This window comes from Hylaeus anthracinus, unplaced genomic scaffold (genome assembly GCF_026225885.1).
Source record: "Hylaeus anthracinus isolate JK02 unplaced genomic scaffold, UHH_iyHylAnth1.0_haploid 27291, whole genome shotgun sequence".
NCBI classification, from domain to species: Eukaryota; Metazoa; Arthropoda; class Insecta; order Hymenoptera; family Colletidae; genus Hylaeus; species Hylaeus anthracinus.
This window is the reverse complement of record NW_026535098.1, coordinates 1-19,607: the sequence shown is the minus strand read 5'-3', so window position 1 is coordinate 19,607 and position 19,607 is coordinate 1. Positions and strand designations below refer to the sequence as shown.

At 38.4% G+C, this 19,607-nt stretch overlaps 1 protein-coding gene and 1 long non-coding RNA gene across 6 annotated transcripts; one reads left to right on the top strand and one right to left on the bottom strand.

The window, feature by feature from the left end:
• Positions 1-4,561: 4,561 nt before the first annotated feature.
• LOC128893235 (uncharacterized) lies at positions 4,562-6,907 on the bottom strand. 4 transcript variants are annotated; one of them, XR_008461287.1, is made up of 3 exons: positions 6,275-6,907; positions 5,277-6,213; positions 4,562-5,117 (listed from the first exon to the last, which is right to left on the bottom strand). It is a non-coding gene; the product is annotated as an uncharacterized LOC128893235 (long non-coding RNA). The 4 variants fall into 4 exon arrangements; XR_008461285.1 differs by having other exon boundaries at positions 5,277-5,623; XR_008461286.1 differs by having other exon boundaries at positions 5,277-5,623; positions 6,621-6,907.
• Positions 6,908-6,924: 17 nt separating this feature from the next.
• LOC128893233 (doublesex- and mab-3-related transcription factor A2-like) lies at positions 6,925-19,227 on the top strand. Of its 2 annotated transcripts, none has more exons than XM_054154061.1 (3): positions 6,925-7,969; positions 14,766-15,342; positions 16,194-19,227. In XM_054154061.1, exons 2-3 carry the CDS (start codon positions 15,064-15,066, stop codon positions 16,434-16,436), a joined length of 522 nt encoding a protein of 173 aa, XP_054010036.1. In that variant the 5' UTR covers positions 6,925-7,969; positions 14,766-15,063; the 3' UTR covers positions 16,437-19,227. The 2 variants fall into 2 exon arrangements, with proteins under 2 accessions (XP_054010036.1, XP_054010035.1); XM_054154060.1 differs by having other exon boundaries at positions 16,191-19,227.
• The last annotated feature ends 380 nt before the right edge of the window (positions 19,228-19,607 follow it).

Here is a 19,607-nt window from a genome sequence, read left to right as displayed (position 1 = left end):
ATGAATTGCAGAAATAATGACTACGATCCCGATCCTACATTTCAATACTCGATAGTTACCAATTCCGTATTTAGAATCACAGTAATTAATTTCAAAACGTTTTCTTACGCTGATGCGCGTGTCATTTTAGCTTCAAATATATTCTTAGGCATTACGTTCACCAACAGTGACGAAAAATTAAACTAGAATTGCTAAGCCCGTTAGGACTATCCGACTGGCTGTTTCAAATTACATACTAATGACCTAGCTGTGGATTACTTCTTATACAATTCGCATCATTCACTGACAGCTACGAGATGGAAATACTCACGCAACATTAACTTACCGGTTTGAATATTTTCAAGGGTAACTTATTTTCTAGAATTTTAGATGTTATATTCAAAGTAATTACTCAAATTTAACTGTCGTGCAATTCGAACGTGCAACAAAAAGTTTAAGGAAGAGATCGATGGAATGTTTAAACGTGCTTGGTGATATTAATTTGCAAGCGATTTTATTATTGGTAAACCGACTAGGAATATAGTCTAAATGAAACAAGAATTTTAATTCTTTTCATAATCGGCGTCGATTCTTTAAATACATCGAATGGGGTACACGCATGAGAGATTAGTTGATGCACTTTTTAATGCACGTTGGCAAACGTAAACATCCTCGCGTCGAGCAATTAACGTAGACAATGTGCAGAGTCGTTTCCTTAATCGGCTTAATTAGTATCACCTACCATTCGTATTATGACGGTATTACTTCTTTTTAGGAAACCAACAGCTAATTGTGCCTTCATATTATACGATACTTTTTACTATCCCTCCTCGTAGCGGTAACTAAGGATGTCTTTCCTTGTTTTTATTATTTATCCTGATTTTATTTATACTTTTTCATTCTCAACCTTCCTTCTGAGTAACGTAATTAGAAGTGATCATCATTTTTTATGTTCTGTAAATCCATCAGTTTCAGTTGTATAATGTAAATATTGCAATAATAGAATATATCTCAACAATCGAATAGCGATTTCTTAATATTAAGAATATAATACAACCTAGTGTTATTAATTTCATTCGTAATCATTGTTCCTAAGTAGTTTTAATTCTTTTTACACTTTATTTTATATTTCTTCTGTCCATAGAAATTTTTAATATAATTTGCAACTCCTTTAAGTAGAAATAAATAAATGGTATCAAAATTTTTAAAAATTCTGTAAATTTATCAAAATCATAATAAATTGCATAATTCAAAATGCGTTCGATCTATTGCCTGAATTTTCTTTTTCACCTCGTACTTCTCGCCACCTTTATGAATCGAAAATGAGCGAGACACGATCATCCTTCATGATCTCGACCTTCGGGCAGAAAGAAGCCCGATTCCTTGACCGTTTGACGCATTCTGGGCACTGGCCGAGTACTAGAAGCTAATTTAAATCCCTTTCTCTCAAACGAACACCATTACAGCTGGAGAGCTCGATAAATCGTACGTACGCACGTTCGTTCCCGCGATCAAGAGCTGCGAGCGAGTTTCTTTATTTATGCGGATGGGACGATTAAGATCGACGGCGCATGTTTCCAAGCATCAACAAAGTGTTCATAACACGCAGAGGTAGCGGGCGTCGTATTTCCTTTGCGTTTCTTGAAGCTGCGCTCGTGTGGCTAGCGCAATCCGGTACATACATATATGTATATTTTACCACGTTGCTTAATGATAGTAATTAATTCTTGACAACTGTGGAAAGACTAATAAGCGAGAGGGTACAGAGGTAAGAGTATGCATCTTGTAACGAAGTAATGACAAAGAGTAGATAACAGCAGATATTCGCAGCAAAGTAACGACGAGGGAATCTATAGAGCGATTTAGGAACTCTTCCTTTTTGATATGACATTTTCAAAAATGCCAGCTTTCATATTTAGATTCAATTCTAACAAAATTCAAATTGAACAGCGGAACTGACCAGAAATGTGATTCTGGCGTAATAGTTAACACGATGGTAATTAAGTCGTGGTTCCAGGTATTTCAATATTAGTATCAAGGACGCCTTAAAATACTGTGAGGAAATGATTTCTGGAGGGGAGGGAGGGGGGGGGGTGAACATTTAAAAAATAATGTTACAGCACCGTCAGTCAGATTAAATAAAAATTATTGTTCGTAGTCTTGTCCCCTTTCACCCTGTTACTTAAAATGGGCAATTTCGTTTCACCTGACATGGTATTAAGACCATGAATCGCTGATGGAACGTGGTAATTCGATTCTCCGGAGTCTCTATAATTTTTTGTTTCAGCCGGAATATCCATCCAATCACCGGTAAAAATTCTCTTTTTTCCACGAACTCACGCTGCCGTTCTTGCCGCACGGAATGCGCTGCGCCATCATTACAAGCACGAGGAACTTCTACACCGCCGACGAATCCTGTCTTCGCGCTTTAGCTACAGGCAATTTATAATTTCGCGTTGCGATACACGGCAACGGGAGATTTATTCCGTGCTGTTTAAAAATTGTATCTCGAGTGTCGCGTTGACTTATAGCGGTTAAAGGCCTGTGCTCGCAAGCGGGAACCGTAAACATCGATCGCATCGAAAATTTCCGTTTGTTTGGCACTTTTTTAATCCATAGTTATTAAGACCTTTTCCCTCCATTTGCCGACTTACTTTCCGTCCTGAAAGTTCCGAAACCTTTTCCCCCAACACTCTGTACAAATATGGCCATTCGTATACTCATTGTTCGATTAAACGATAAATTTTCGGTAATTAAAAATCGCAAACGTTAAAAAAAAAAAAACCCAATACCCAGTCGCCTGTTTCGCTCTGATCACTTCGACGGATTTACGATCCACCTCGAAACAATTCCACGCACTTGCCCCGCGCAGAGTTCTCCGGCGTCGCGACGGGCATCCCCGGAACGCGTAAAATCCGTTTCCACCGCAACGACGACAGTTGTCGTGGTTCAATCAGTAAATTCAGCCGCAAGTAAAGTACCTCCGGGATATCGCGTGTGCACACGTATCTGTCGCTGACTATCGCACGGTGAATTCACTACGAGGTCGTTTTACGATCGTCCTTTCCACCCTCAGCTCTCTCCTAAACTCGACGGCCACCCCAACGGCTCCCTGTTTTCCCTCGTCAATGACGCAGAGTACTGACCCAACTTGTCTCAATTATACGTCGATATGTAAAGGCCGACACGACCTTTTCTAACAGGGACACACCAACCGACTTATCTATTCATCTCCGATCGATTGCAGGAAATTAAAGCGGAGAAATGAAAGGAACAAAAGGTGCTTCAAGATCTTGTGATCGATACCAGAATAACCACAATGAAAAGGCGTTTGGTCGTGTTTAAATCGTCAGTTGGAATTGTCCTTGTTTCTGACCTCTCGTTAACGACCTCCTAATTATATCACGCCCTGACATCGATAAGAAACAAGAACTTTTTTCCAAAGCGATTGGTCGTAGACAATTTCTTTTGAGAAAGGCTCCGCGTCCTCGTATGCCCAACTCCCTTTAATTATACCAGTTTTAGGTAAACGATAAGGAATACGATTTACGTAGAAATTTGTAGCGATATTTATCTCCCGGCTCGGCATAAAAACATCGGCGAACAAGTCTATAAATCGAGGGAAAGATGCAAAAAATATTTTATTTCGCATCGAACGAATACCATCGCCGCTTCGGTTATCTATAAAACGAAGACTTTAGGCAGGGTACAAGGCACTGTTTATATAACATCAAGGAAAGGGGGATATTAAATATAAGGCCCCTATACGTATATCAAATCGCTTCTTGCACGACGAGATTCGTTTTACGACTTGCAGCCTGATTCCACGCTCATTTTAGTTGATTTCGTTCTCCATCTTTCAGTTTCAATTTAATCAGCCGTTGCTGCGCACATTGTACCATACGCTTACCGTTTTAATATATTTGTTCACATTCACTTTGTTTACATTCATAATGTAATGTTATGTAATTCAACAGTAAATAACGCTGTTGATAGTAATAAACAGTGGTTCTCATTGTAACATATTATATACGTTAAGTTAAAATATACAATTTCATTATCATTTGATCCAGACAAAAAGGTTGTTAATCCCAGATCTAAATCTCCTGTTTTTCAATAAAAGGATGTTAAAATCCTTGTGGTATCTTTTTCTTTTTCGCAGTTACCTCATTGTTCGTGCTAATAGTTGTATCAGTAACTACACTTCGATTACAGACATCGTGGCATGAACTTCCGAAACAATTTACCGTCTACGCTTCCGGTTAGGCACCTGGCGTACCGCATTTACTATTCGGCAGATGATATTTTTCCTACGGTGGAAATTAATATCTGTATACACGAGAAGGCACAGACTGCCAATGTTATTATTTAACAACGTTGGGCTGTAATTACATTCGACTTGCTGGCGTTCGATGTAAACGTAACCATCAATTTTGAAGTACATCGGAAAAGCTAAGCTACCTCCTCAGAAACGTTCAACTTGAACCGTGGATTTATAGTATGGCATAACTTTAAAACCATCTACAGTTTTAATGATCTTGTATGCTGGTACGGAAATTAACTACTCTGATTTTAAAAATACTTTCTTTGTAAATATTATTTGAGTTTTTATTTTTATTTCTATTTTTACAACATTTGTGTTCAATAAATATAACTTAATTAAACAAACATAATAATAGGAACATAGATACATAAGCTACTGGACAAAATTAGCTGAACACTTTGTTAAATGTTCATAATTATGAGAGTTTTCAACCGATTTCGGTGAAACTTCGTGAGGTATAGGCTTCAAGTGTCTTCTGGGCGTGTGCAAAGTTGCATTGTCGAGGGTTGATGTGAAGGGGTTAATTCACCCCCTTAAAGAGGGGGGCGTCGAAAAACGTCGCTTCTAAAGATGCCAGAGGTGACGAAAGGGGTTGAAAACATTAAAAAAAACTTTAGGACGACTCTCCTCGATGCCCTCTACAAAATGCACCCCATGAAATCCCTCTCGGACAAACCCACCCCTCACAACCCTCCAATCCCTCTAAAACCCACAACTTTTGGACGACAGTCTCGTATTTGGGCTCAATGAATTCTCTGGACTCCCCTGATTCAGGAAATGCCATCCAATTTATAATTCCTCGATACCTGAAAAACTTAGAAAATTAAAGTTGAAAAGCAATTTCTAAATTTCACAAGAAAATGTTACTTATGCCTATGATATTTTTAAAAACGATAACGTCTAATACACTTAAAATGAAACTTGTGACGGATTTCATAGGAATTGTGTATTACACCGAATCGTGTCAACTTACTAACTTACTATACGAAGTACGATCAGGTTGTTTTGATGGGATGTTTGAGAGAGTAGACATGCAACCGCAGAGGGACAACCGAACGATCCAAAACGCAACCGTTGGAGTACTTTCGTGCACGCCTGCATTACGTCTTGCGTTATCGTTCGCGCGTAAACATCCGCAGTCTAGTCATGACACACGGTGCAAGCCCGTTTGAAATTCGTGTCGGTGACGTCCATCCAGCTGATCATCGAGGCCGTTCGCCAGCGATAAATGATCCAACACGGAAGCGCGACACTACGCGCGGTACGTGGTTCTCACTGTCAACTGGCGTCCACGTAGGTAGAGTTTAAGGGGACATTTCACTGTAAACGTACAAAAAAAAGCATACTTTCAATAATTTTTTTCTCAGGAACTATTGCATAAAATTGAACGAATGTTCTTTCCCCTTAATGGTATGATTAAGGAAAGTAAATAAACAAATGTTTTTTTGGTAAAAAATATTTCGTCATTTATTTACAAAATAATATGCATGTGTGCAAAAAGAAAAAGTTATCCGCTGGCGCAGATGATTTTTGTGATTTTGGTGATTTTTGAACAGAAAATCGAAAAAGTTTATTATGTCGTCACACCTATCGTCGGAACCTCCAAGTAGTTGATATTTTGATTTTTACTTACAATTTCACTTGATTTACGGTACAAAAAAAGTGTTTCTTTTCTCTCTTTCACAAGAAACGCTGCCATTTTGTTTATTTTCGATGAAATAAATAAGCGGAGGTTCCGAAAAATTGGCTCATGTTTAAAGGACGTATTATGAACTGATAAAATCCTAATAAATCCACGACAGACGAAATGTACGACGATTAAAAAACATAAAAGAACCTGTATTTTTTTCTGTTAAAAATTCACTAAAACAAGGTTCAATGACCCAAACATACAAACACGAGGTCTGAACCTAAAAAAAAAGCACCTTCCCCTTAGCGAAGGAGCCATTGACGTATTATTATAAAAATTACCTTTTTTTTATCAAAATAATTTTTACATAATTCTAATGTATTTTTTCATCCCGAATCGAATGAGATTAGTGTCGGATTGATAGGATGATTCGTTCTCGAGATATCGAGTGTTTTCCGCTTTTTGGCCATTTGGGACCACCGTGCGCCGCAGCCGGCGATTCTGTGGCCGGCTTCTGTGGCGAGAATCACAGAACGCACACCGTGCGTCCTCCGCAGTCAACGTGTTAAATACACGACGGGCCGAGATATGAATTCAATCAAAAAACCTCGACGTCCGCGTCCGTCTTAAATCCGCGCGCCACCACCGCCAGTCCAACCACCACTCTTCGACGAGAAAACCCCTTACCCCACCCGACACTCCGACACCGCGACGTGTCTCCTCCCCGCGCCAGGGACGTGCCCCCTCCCGGCTAGTGCCCGTAGCCACCATGCATCTCGTCGATGTGCCGCTGCTACCAGCACTCTTAGTGAGTTACGGACCGCATACAGGCGAGCGTCGAACGAATCGGTTGGTGTCGCGCTTTACCACGTTTCGCACCGTCTAAGTTATTTCTACGTCTCGCCGCGGCACGGTTCGCGCTTCCTCCGAGAGGAGTGCTCTCCCACCGCGTACACCCGCGATCGTCTTCACCGTGCGCGACGTTCCGCGCGCGTTCGCCCGTGACATTTGTCGAAAACCCGCGCGACCTCGGCCAGGCTTTTCATACGAAAAACGGGATCACCCGACCACGCGAAACCGGTGACTTTCTCGGTTGAATCGTTTGGAAACGTTATTTCTCGTGCGGTCGTACCGAAAGGCCCTGATGCAAGAGGCGAAACGATTCAACGTGCACTGACGTACTCCGATGGAGAGGACTGCCGTTACGCGGAGCAAGAGGGGGAGAAAAAGGAGTAGAAGGGGGCTAGAGTGACACGCGGTTGCTGGGAAGACGGCACCGAGAGAGGAGGCAATTGAAGTACGCGTGTGCGAAAAGTGCCGAGGCGCGCGGACCAAAGCACACCACGAGTTGGCTAGTTGTGTTGTGCTTCACGCGGGACTAAATTCGCGATCTCCTTGCTCGTCGCGTGGATTACTCGACGGTGTACGCGTACTGGACATTTGCGAGCGTTTAAATCCCGCCTTTTAACCAAAGTCGATCTGTTCCGTCTGTCGCGGAAACAAAAGAACTGACGCGAGTATACGTTTGTTTTGCGAAAGGGAACGTAACTCACGCGGACCATAAATAAACAGCGTAGGGAAAGAAGGGTCTTTACTTACCTGAAACAGTGACAGTGGTGGAAAGATACGTTGCTTCTAGAGCCTGTGACTACTTTCTGTTTTGTATAATTGTGTTAATTGTGCACGCAACGAAAACGGACAGAAACGCGAACGCGCCTAATTGTTTGGTCGCGAGCGCGAGCGCGCGCGCGCGCGCGCGCGTGGTCCTTCTCGCGCGTAAATGCACCACGAGGTTGCGACTCGTCGCGTGGCAGTAGTGTGTATCCGCCCGCAAGACGTAACGCGATAATTTCCCTGAAGAGACTGTGCGACTCGAGGTACGTGGAGAACAGCGTTACAGTGTATTAGAGTGTTTTCTCGGGAGAATTGTGGTTTCATGGCCCGATTAACGGTAACGTGTGTTCGCTGATTGTCGGAATGAACTCTGCAATTGCATCGAACAACTTGACGAGGGAGAACGTCTTACGCCAGTAACGGTAAGTAAAAACGGTGCGTTTTCTACATTTTGTTCTTGCAACATTCGGCGTCTGTCGTATCCTGGAACGGCGATCAAGTTCGTACTCGTTTATTTGCGTAGCTTCGACTACCGCATTCGATATCCGAGATCTGAAGTTTCACGTACGCTTTATACGTAACGTTTGAATATCATTGGAATTATTAATACAATTTCCACGTATAATGTGCGACAGATTGGCGCCTAGTTTTGTCACTTTAATGGTCGCCTGGTGGTTTTACCCTTAAGGGGGGTACGGTGTCGTTTGAATCAGTTTCGGGGAATTTTTGTCAATCTTTTATTGTAACCAAAGTGATCTACGTAAACTTTTGACATTTTGGTAGTTATATTTACGCGTGTATACGTTACCGTTGTATGATTCCGGCTTTCCAGTTTATTTTCTTTATGAAAATTAATACATTCGTTAAACTTTTGATTCGGTGCAATTTATATTCAGTTGGATTTTCTGAGTTAAACGTATGATTCAGACATACCAATATTTCCAAAAGAACTGTGTAAAATTGTAATTTATTAACTTATTTTTTGTAAACAATGACATTCTACATATTCTCGGAAGTCTCTAGAATAGATAGAGTACAAAAAGAAAAATAGTTATTTATGTAAGTTGTGAAATTAACAAGAAAGAAAAACAATTAATCGGTAGAAATGTTGAAGCAATAAGTATTCGGACAACTGTTTAGAAGTACTTTACTGAAAATTTGATGTTTTGTAGTTCGCACGGAGCAATAAGCTAATGTCTTTACGTTACAAACTCTCCTGTAAATACTTATTGCTTCTATACTTTCACCCATTTTTCGCATCGTTTCGTTAATTTCACAAATTATATTAATTAGTAAATGTTGTTTGGACTATATCTGTATCAGAGACTTCCGAGAATATGTAAAATAAATAATATTACCTTGGATACTACGAAGAAATTAACAGCTGGAATGTAAAGATTGGTAAAATGAAATTTTAAGAGCACATAGCGAATACATTAATGAAAAGAAAATCGAATTGCTTGCATCATTACTGCCAAGATATTAAATAATTAATTGGTGAAATATATTACCTAAGGCAATGCAAAGTGTACATATACAAAGGCATGAGTGATATTTATTAATTAATTCGTTATTTCTTTTAAATATTTATTTCAATTGAGGAAGTCGTCAGATATTTATGAACATAGGTGTATATCTATTGAATTACATAGATACCTTCTTCGATTAGCTTATCTGTTTCGTGGCGACGTCGGTGTTGACCGAGACGGATTTTATGAAACAAACGCGGACTTATTCGCACATTCGGAATACCTTTTGGTCCCCTTGTTCCCCGTCGCCTGACCACTTATTCAACGCCATTGGAAGCGTGCAACAAAAGGAGAACATCGATTGACCATGGTCTTGTCGTCGAAACATGAGAACTTGCTGAACGATCATCGACGATCGTGCAACGTTATTTCTTGCTGGCGAGAGCACGATCTCCAATAAAGAGTTCGATCTTCACGGTGAAGACTTGCCGCCGAAAAAAAGAACGAAATGCGGCCAGGGGAAGGCCTTCGACTCGCATTTCGCTCGAAATTGGCCGATACGGTCTGATGTTGCAGAAAGAAAGGATAGGGGGCGAGCAGAGTCGATAAGAAGACCGCATCGCCACTTTGCCTGCAATTAGGTGAGGTCGCCTTAGTGATTCTTGATGCGGTATGACGTATCGAGGCATACGATGTATTCATCTTTTCGCTGCTCCCTGCGGGGATGCTCGTTTCGCGAAAGAAATTCATTCATAATTGAAATCACGGCAGGACAAATGTATAAAAGTTTAAGTAAGCATAAATTTCTGTTGGATGAACGATTGCCACTTCTTTCTTTGACCATTTTTTAAAATTGTTCCTCTTTTATTGCTCGGACGAAACATTGTTCAAAACGTACGAGACATATGCATGCATTTGATTGATCTCTACAGGAGCAGAGCATTCGTGTTAACATGCTTGAATCATCTAGGGTTTTTGCTTTTGTCTATTATCATAATAGGTAATTGGCGGAACCTGGTAGCATTAGCACAAATAAGTACACGAACGATAGATCATTCTGGTAACGGAGGTTTTGATAATCGACGTTCTACTGTATTAGACTTGATTTGAAAAATCGTTTTGTAATTACTAACCATTTATTTAATGGTATCGATTTTAAAAGTAGTATATCTTCAAATGGTTGGATTACGTTACTTGATAGAATATAGTGCTTTTCCAAGGAGAACTAAAAATCTATTCCTGTCTAAAATTTGAGTAAAGGTTTAAAATCAACGCTTCAGCTAACATTTTGATATTAATGCATTTGTATACATCCTTGTATATTTACACTTGCCATGAATGCATAAATATCCGCGGTCTACACATAACATAAAATTTTAAGGTACATATCCATTTAATGTCAAGTGTTTCGCAGTATATGAACAATTTCTTTTTTTTTTTTTTTTTTGGAATCTACATAACAAGTATCAAGTGCATATTTAATTACGTTCATAGTTCATTTTCTAAAGGTACGTTTTAATCTCGTCAGAACTAAAAATAGATACATATGTATTAGAAGTGGCAAGAAGTGTAGCACAAAATGCGACGAATGTTTACATACCATGCATGCGAATACTGAGAAAATATTATATATAAACGGCTTTAGCATCAATGTTCGGTCGCAGAGATCATTCAAAATGAGATTGCGATGTAATATAGCATATCTTACATTATCATCACTAGACTGCGGATTTTTATGCAAAATAAAATCTTGGCGAACGTGCCTACAAAAATTGAACCTAAATAGAAATTTGCTTTATTCGACAAATATTATAACATGAAGTTTACTTTCAATCTTTTTTATGTTCTTGCATATCGTTTGCATTTTGTAGGTACTTGCACATTCACATTTCCTATAAATGCATAAAAATCCGCAGTCTAATCATCACCGACGAACTAACATTATGGAAACAATGTTACGCGCAGATATGATCCAATAAGAAAATATCGACGTGCTAATTGTATCCAATTGTAAATTAACAGGAGGATATAATAAAAAAGGCGCACATGAAAATCGTTAACAAAATTTTCGACGACCGAAATAATTAATGGAATGACATTCTGCCAATTGAAATTGTTATATGTGTAATGATTTTAAACGTTTGTAAAGGGTAATGCATACGTCTCCAAAGCGAAGAAATTGTATAACTCGAATGTAACTTTTACGAATACGAGATGCAAGTGTAGTTATCGATCCATACATCATGCAATCCGTGACTAGCATGAGTTTTGTTACTTTGTGCAGCGCGCACAGCTTATTTTAAACGCGATTCCACGAGTGATAGTGATTTGAAATGGTTTGAATGAATATTATTCACATGCGAGAGGTCAGAGTCTAGAAAAAAATTTCACCGAGTACTGAGAATGTAAATCTCTATTCCTGGTTTGCAAGAATTGAAATGATTAAATCAGCATAATGGAGGATTGCTCGGAAAAATCCACGAACATAGTATAATATTTCTAACAATTTATTATTGCGTTAAATGAATTACTATTTTCTCTTGAATGTTGCAAGTACTTGCATAGATTCCTTCGAGACACTAATTTCTATTTATTCTGCAATTTATGCGAGAAATCTTGAACGTATCAATCTTTTTCCGTGTGTCATTTTGACCTTTTGGAAGAAAATTTTAGATCAGATTTTCAAATTACAGTTTCGCCTTTGCATTTTCAATCGAGCGAAATTAAGAGTTTTCTGAAAGGGGCTTCAGGACTTTGTTTTTTTTTCTTTTTTTTTTTTTGTAAAATTAAAAGTGATCGACATAAATATTTGTTTATGTTTTGTGGTATCTGCGCCAGTAAACTTTGTAACATTAAATCAAGCAAATAATAATTTCCATATAAATCAGGTTCGAAAGGGCCTTAAGTCATGAAGTGGATGCGTTTTTTACTCTATATTATACGACACGGTTTTTGTCGTTTAAATTGATTTTTATGCATTACGTGACGGATTCGTGCGACCAGATCAGTTGCTAAATATTTTATGTATATTCATGCAGCGCGCAAGGAGAGCGTAAAAAATGCTCGTTAAATTCAGATCTATCTATATTTTTTTTTTTTTTTTTTTTACTTTAAACGATATGTGATTGATACGTATAAACGAGTTTCTTTTAGGCCAGTGCACGTACTTATAACTACTTTAGTTATTCATAAAATTTTATTATTGTGTAGTAATCAGTTACGCCATCACCTTTCATACATGTCGAAGGCTTTTAGTTAAGAAAAAAAAAAAAAGAATTCTTTTTCATCTAATAAGTAATATTTTTCATTCAATTTGTTAGTAAATCAATAGTAGATTGTCTTCTGAAATTGACTATCCTCTAGTATCAATTAAAATCAATAAAAAATACTTATTGTATTTCAAACTTCAAATAGCAATAATAAGGACACTTATAGCATAATTCTTAGTATACTATTAATTTGAACAGATTTACCTTTTTCGTTAGTTTATATTTTTATCTTGATAAAGTATCCCGACCATCCTTTGTCAAATCGCGCAGTGCTCTAAACAACGTATTGATTACCTGGTATTGATTACCTGTAATTTTAATTTGTTTCGGAGTACATACATTTAACCCAACTTGCACCAAGAAGTGGCGCCCCATAGCATATCATTGAGCGTCATGCAATCACCAGCCGCTGAGTTATCTATATTTAATACGAAATGGGGGGATAATCAGCAAGTATAGTGTGGCGATCTAAAAAAAGCGAAATCGTCGGTGATACTGGTCGATTATTACCCAAGTGTCGATGGTGCTTAGGCCACTGATGGAAATAAAGTTCAAAGATATTGTTCTTTGTGGATTATTCCACTTTTGGTTTGAGAGATATTAATTTACAAATAGTTTGAATCAAATGTACCGTTTGGACATTTTTTCGTGTAGAAGTTATCTATACGATAATGTGCTATGTAAACTACTTAATTTCTTGCTTGAACGTGCTAATTTTCGAATGTAATTTTATTGAAATTCTTGATCAATTAATGCACTTTTACTATAGTCCTCCAGCGAGTGTGTACTGTATACGTTTAGCAGAGTTTAAGCACTTACTGTAACATAATACGTGTATAGAAGAGCAGAGCTGGCCTGCGATCCGAGGTTACTCGTTTATCTGCTTTCGCATCGAGGGTTGAAGGGTTTTAAAGGCTGCACTTAATATCCAGATGATCTCAGATTGAAACCGCAGATTTCACTGAGCCTCGCCGCGGTTTATTCCAAGTTAGTAATACTTTGTTTAGACGGGTTGCATTAGCACTAATTTAATTTCCTACCGAATTGTTTGAAATCACTGTCTCCCGTTTCCATTAACCGGTTACCAGTTGCCAACAGGTTTCACATAATGGCCCGTTTCACTTTGTTCCTTTTCTATATCTTTTCGTTCATCTCCCGAACCACGGATGGGTAGGATTCTCTTATCTAGATTCAAATTTCACGAGACGAATAAAAGATAAAGAACTCTTTCGTCGTTACTGCTTGAACAAGAATTAGAATATTAATCGGAATTGAATATTCCTCGATGAAGAAATGAAAATCTTGTAGCGGTCGTAAACATAAAAGCATCAACCGAAATTGTCTACCTAACTAAGCGTCGGATTCAGATTTAGTTAAGAATTAAGATTTGACCTTGGAAAGGTCCCACATTTTTTATAACATCCTGTATAATAGTGCGTGGAATGTAATATTTGCGTAAAGCTGATTTGACTTAATAATCATAGTTTCATTAAATTCCAGCGAAAGTAGAGTATTATACACAACGGTTTGATAAGGATTTTTAGAAGAAGAAAGTAGAAAGGGTTGACTTCCATCAACGTTCATCACGTTGAACGAAAGGGTTCACTCGAAATTGTTATTTTGAGTGATTGAGAATAAGAAATGGAACTACTAAACTAGAACTGCTAATTGAAATTGTTTTCAAGTGTTCTCGTTAGTTTTCTCCCACATAAACTGCTCCAAGCAATTAATCACTTCAAGAGAACCGAACTTCGGGGTAGGAAGAAATATTGTGTATTCAAAAGTAACGAGAATTTGTATTGACTATCCAACGTAGCCGGAGCTGTTACAATTTGAATACTTTACCGAGAAGCTGTCGTTTGAGTAGATAACATAATTGTATGAATAATGTATCTGATTTCGTTGGAACGTGTTTATCGACGTTATTTATCGGTTTGTTTTGCAGTTTAAATTTCAGTTTAGATAAGACCAGAACCGGATGTGGACCCACAGGTCGATAATAGAACAGCTCTGGCGTGGACTGAAATGCGATCCGACGGCAGCGGTATGCTCAATGAATTTTACGAAGCGAATGAAATTCCATTGATCAAACGGTAGAGCTCCACTTGCGTAAATTCGGCGGAAAATCCAAAAATTGTAGTATTTATCGCTTATTGTAAACATGATACATTAATATTATTTTTTGCGCAATTCTAAATAAATGAAGAACTTGTATTTAATACGAGAACATCAAGGGAGGACCGTATTTGAAAGTTTGAAAACGGTCAAATTTGATTTCGAAGTTATTTTCAAAGTTGTCTGGTTTCAGCGCTAATTACAATCGTTTATGTTCGTACACGGTGACGAAAAAATAGACGCTCAGAGATATTTCTCAAGCGATTAGACCTCGATATTCAAAACCCTTCGTATCTCGAAGCAAAGATAAATACGCTCGCATAACGAAATCTCCGCGAGTTTACACGTTCGTTCTTCTGTTTCAGAAAGCGGATTTCGAACCCGAAGGGCGGAACGATGCCGAGTATCGGTCCTGTGTATTGTGAGAAGACACGTGACGCATTTTTCTTCGACAAGCACATGCTGGAAGGATAAAGGACAACCTATCGAGGACCTGTCTACCCAAGCACTTTCTTGAAATTTCTCTCGACGATGAAAAGGCCCTCGAACGGGGCCGCTCGTGCGCTGTGAGGAGTGCGCTGAGAGAAGAATCGTTCGGCTTGGAACGATCGATCGCTGGCGAAGTATATTTGAACCGTGCTCGCAAACCACCGATAGTAAAGCATGGAAAACGGGGACGAGGTCCTTTCCACCCAGGTGAAAACGAACGCGTCCTCGTCCTCGAGTACGACACAGAGCCCGCGCACACCGCCGAATTGCGCGCGATGCCGCAACCACGGATTAAAAATTCCCCTCAAGGGTCACAAAAGGTACTGTAAACATCGTTACTGCAAGTGCGAGAAGTGTCATCTCACCGCGGAAAGACAACGAGTGATGGCGAGGCAAACCGCGATGAGGAGAGCCCTGGCGCAGGACGAGGTGAAAGTCAGGGCGGCGGAAGAGGTTAGTCCTTCCTTGTTCCTTAGGGGTGCTTTTTATTTTCTTATGTCTCGCGGCTGCGGGACACCTTCGCGCGATAACCACTCTCGGGTAGACACTTTTGGATTTCTCATGGAGGGTGAGTCGATAAGAACTGCCACATGAAATAACTCGTTATTTATTCGTCTTATTTTCGATTAAACGTGTATCGAATATTTTTGTGGACAAACAGAGAGTAATTAAAAGGAAGAGAACTGAACACCTGAACTGAATAAAAAATAATTGAATTCTGTACCTGCCGTGTGCTCTTGAAACTTTATTCGCCGATCTTGACATCCTAGCTATTAATTTCTTCACTGTATCCAAAGTAATATTATTCATTTTGTAATATTTCGTCGTAAGCGATTATCAGATATTCAATATTTTCTCCTACCTTTTCTACGTAAATGATCCCGCAGTTTCTCTATGAGATAAAATAGAACTTAGCAACAACAAATTTTCTAGCAATAATTTTCGGTGTATATAACGTCGATACATTTTGCGACTGAATTTTATCTCCTCGTACACGCCATAAATTCTCCTGGCGTGAATTGAGTCACGTACCGTACAAGAAATGCGTGCTACCTAGAAATAAATCGTTCCATTAACGAGTGCGTCGTTGATACGAAACTGTACATACCGTAATTACTTGAAAAGAATCTCGCCAGGCTATGATTATTTTGTTTATCTCATGCTCTTAACACCGGGTTAGGGCTGCGTGTAATGCAAGGCAAATTGCCGCCCGTGTGTTTCCTGTGCGCCTTGCAGCCGCGATAATTTCAACTGTGCTCCTTAATTCCGGCGACCAGCGATCGTAATTGATCTTTTCCTAGCAGGTGGATCCACCGCCATTCGGGTTCGAAGCTGGTCGACTTTCCGCGGTCCCTCAGCCGGCTAGAAGTCTCGAGGGTAGCTACGACAGTAGCAGCGGGGACTCGCCTATTAGTAATCATGGCAGCAACGGTGTACACTCTGGCCTCGGTGGTGTCATCAGTATTCCTACCTCCAGAAAATTACCCTCGTTGCACCCTCATACTGGAACCACGACCCACTTGCCGCAGTCGCAGTCCGGTGAGTGATCCAACGTTTCTGTATTTCATCTTTGAAGTATTGAATATATATATATAGAGAGAGAGAGAGATGATTAGGTACCTTTTAACTAAATTTCTTAAATAGATGGTTAAGTAATTCCCTTTATAATATAAATTATCTAACGGTATATAAAATTAATAAGAAGGAATAGCCAAAAAATGATCGTCAATAATGTTACAATTTTTACATTACGTATAATATATGTATATTTTCTATATTATTGTACTTAATGCATAAAATCCGCAGACTAGTTATAACAAATATTTTTGTTTATTGTACGTGTTTAAACGTACTATCCAATGATGTATTATTCAAACTCAAAGTATCCTTAAACCTGTTTTTCTGAGAAACGAGAAATGAACGCGTGACATGTGCGATGTAAGTCATCGATATATAGAGCGACATACTCGTTCTGTGCGTGACATACACTCGGTACAAACATCGCGGTATTAAATGTTAAATGTCGTTTCATATATTTTTCAACACTACCTGCCCATGTGTCTCTAGAATTGATCTTTGAAACTGGTTAAATGATTTGACATGAAACCTGTAATTGCAGTTATAATTTCAATTATTGTTGTTTCCAGTTTCCAATTATATGTCTCGAGGGAATAAACATAAACAGTTGCGAAAGAATTGCGTACACAAGTTTTACCAATTTAGAATTTCATGCATTTCATAAATTTATAACAGATCAGACGCGAAAATCGTTAGAATGTAGAAAGTACATTTCGTACATTTTACAAGTTTATAATCAATGAACGAAACAGTCGTAATAATTTGAATATTTCTGCATTTCGTGAGTTTAGTTAGCACAAATATATAAAAAGTTGTATAAATTTAAATATTCATTTAATTACCAGGGGAATTTGAAATACCATTCATTTAAAACAAAAAAAAATACGAAATCATTTACTCCTACTTAATGCTGAAACGTGAATATCCCGATGTGTGACCGACCTTGCTATTGTTTGTGAAACGCGCTATCAGACATTAAATCGTAAGGCAAAGGGTTAATATGCATGTTTATTATATGCGGTGCACCTGCTTGTTGGTGAATATACATGTAATGTATATGTATGTACACGTTCAAAACCGGGACAGCCAACCTGTTGCTTGCTCCGATTTCTAGTCACCCCTCTGTTTCACCTACAAAACCCACCCTCCACGCTGCGGACGAAATCTCATCTTCCTTTCTTTTTTACGTAGTTATTTATTTTATCCCCAATGAATTCGCAGGAATCTCTTTTTCGTCACGTATGTACGATGTAAGAGTTATTCGAAATGTTTTGAGATCATAATGACGAACGACAAATGCAGTAGTAAATAAATTAGTATTTTGTTTTTAAAAACCAAGATTCTGTAACCCCATTTGGAAAATACTTTATTAATTTTTCCGATTAGTCCTACCTTTACAACACGTGAACGTAACAAGTTGTGCGTGGCTGTCTTTACAGGAAAGAATCACGAGATTTAATTACAGATCCTGTGCGGCAAAGCTTATTATGATTTCGTTAAACAAGTGTTTTCGAATGAACCATTAACTAGTTGTGTAATTTATATACATATAAGTGAAAGCTGCCACTTACCAACGATATCTCCAATCCGTGTGTACGCATTTAGTTTTCTCGCTGTTTTCGTAGCGATTTTATAACGGTATCATAATGTTTGAACCATAAAAAAAAAAAACAAATAATCAAACGTTTTCGAATCATATTTTATTGTATTTACCATTTCGAACTAGAAACGAAACTTTTTCGACGACTTCGAAACGCGTCCGATGATCAAATTGCCGCTAATTGTACCTTGGCGCTCATTAATCATCTTACTGCTACTCGTGTTGTACGTGTTAATTATGCGAGGTGTTTGAAATCATCTATCAAAATTTATGCTGAACTCTGCGAAAAGAAGGTAGCTGATCGATTAGACAAAGGCATTATTTTAAACTAAATTTTCGCACGATACATCTGTAAAATTTATTCGTTTGTTGTCTTGGCTGTCTTTTGACATAAAAGTTCAAATTTACGGTTATTTATGGTTGGCGTTCACCTTCCTACATTGTTCCGAGCTTCGATACTCATTTCCATTATGGGAACAGCTCGCTAGGAGTTTATATTTTTACTTTGAATATAGATTCCATCATATAAAATCTGTTTTATGCGACAGAGTCACCAATAATACATCACTGTTGAACCAATTATGCATTCCTCGAGCTGTGCGCGATTCTCATTCGTTAGATTTATTTATGGCCACGCTGCACAGACTCAACCGAGTCAAGCACGTCCAGTCAACTATAACAATTATAAAAATCAGTTTTTACCATATAAGCAGACCTCCCTTCTCGCTGGATCTAAATACAAAGGGCGGTATTCAGTGGACTCCATCAGAAGATACTATTATTTATCCGCTCGGGTTTGCTTATACGAGAAGTTATATCATCTGCAATTACCGTACAAAATGTTATTTTACGAGGACCGATTAATGAACGATCATTATTCTTCTGAGAAGGGGGGGGGGGGGACAATCGAAGCACTGTCGTCCAGTTTCTCTAATCTAATGGTCGATACTCGTTTCAATCGACATTATGGCAACTGCTCGTTAGAAGTTGAAGTTTTTACTTTGAATACAGATTTATCATCGTGATTATTCCTTAGTTTTGTATTATTTACTATCAAGTGTTTTCCAGGAGGGTCTTTAAGATTTTTGCTTTTTGTCATCTTTCACGTTTAATAATCGAAATCATTCTTTTTCTTTTTAAATTATTTTATTTCAGTTTGAAGCAGCCCGATCGCGCTGTTGAGATTTTACGTGGAGAAAACCCAGTACTTATTTAACGAAAGCGCGGTTGCGCTGTTTGGGATTCTTCGGTAGTGTCTTTTCAATACCCCCTGGAACTCAAACGGTTAATTCTGCAGTCGCGGTGAAAAGTTATTTCTCCGGATTTCTTGTATCGAAAGTTATGAAGCTCTATAAAATTGGATGTTTATAGTGAAATTAATTCGATTGGGTATGCATTTCATTTTACGACTGTTACATAAACAGATATCTTGCATAAACAATGCAGAATGTACCCTCTTCGGGAACACTGGCATGCGTATGTACGTTTAGTTCTTTTTTTTTTTTGTTTAATTACAATTATTTCCTTTTAATATAAAATT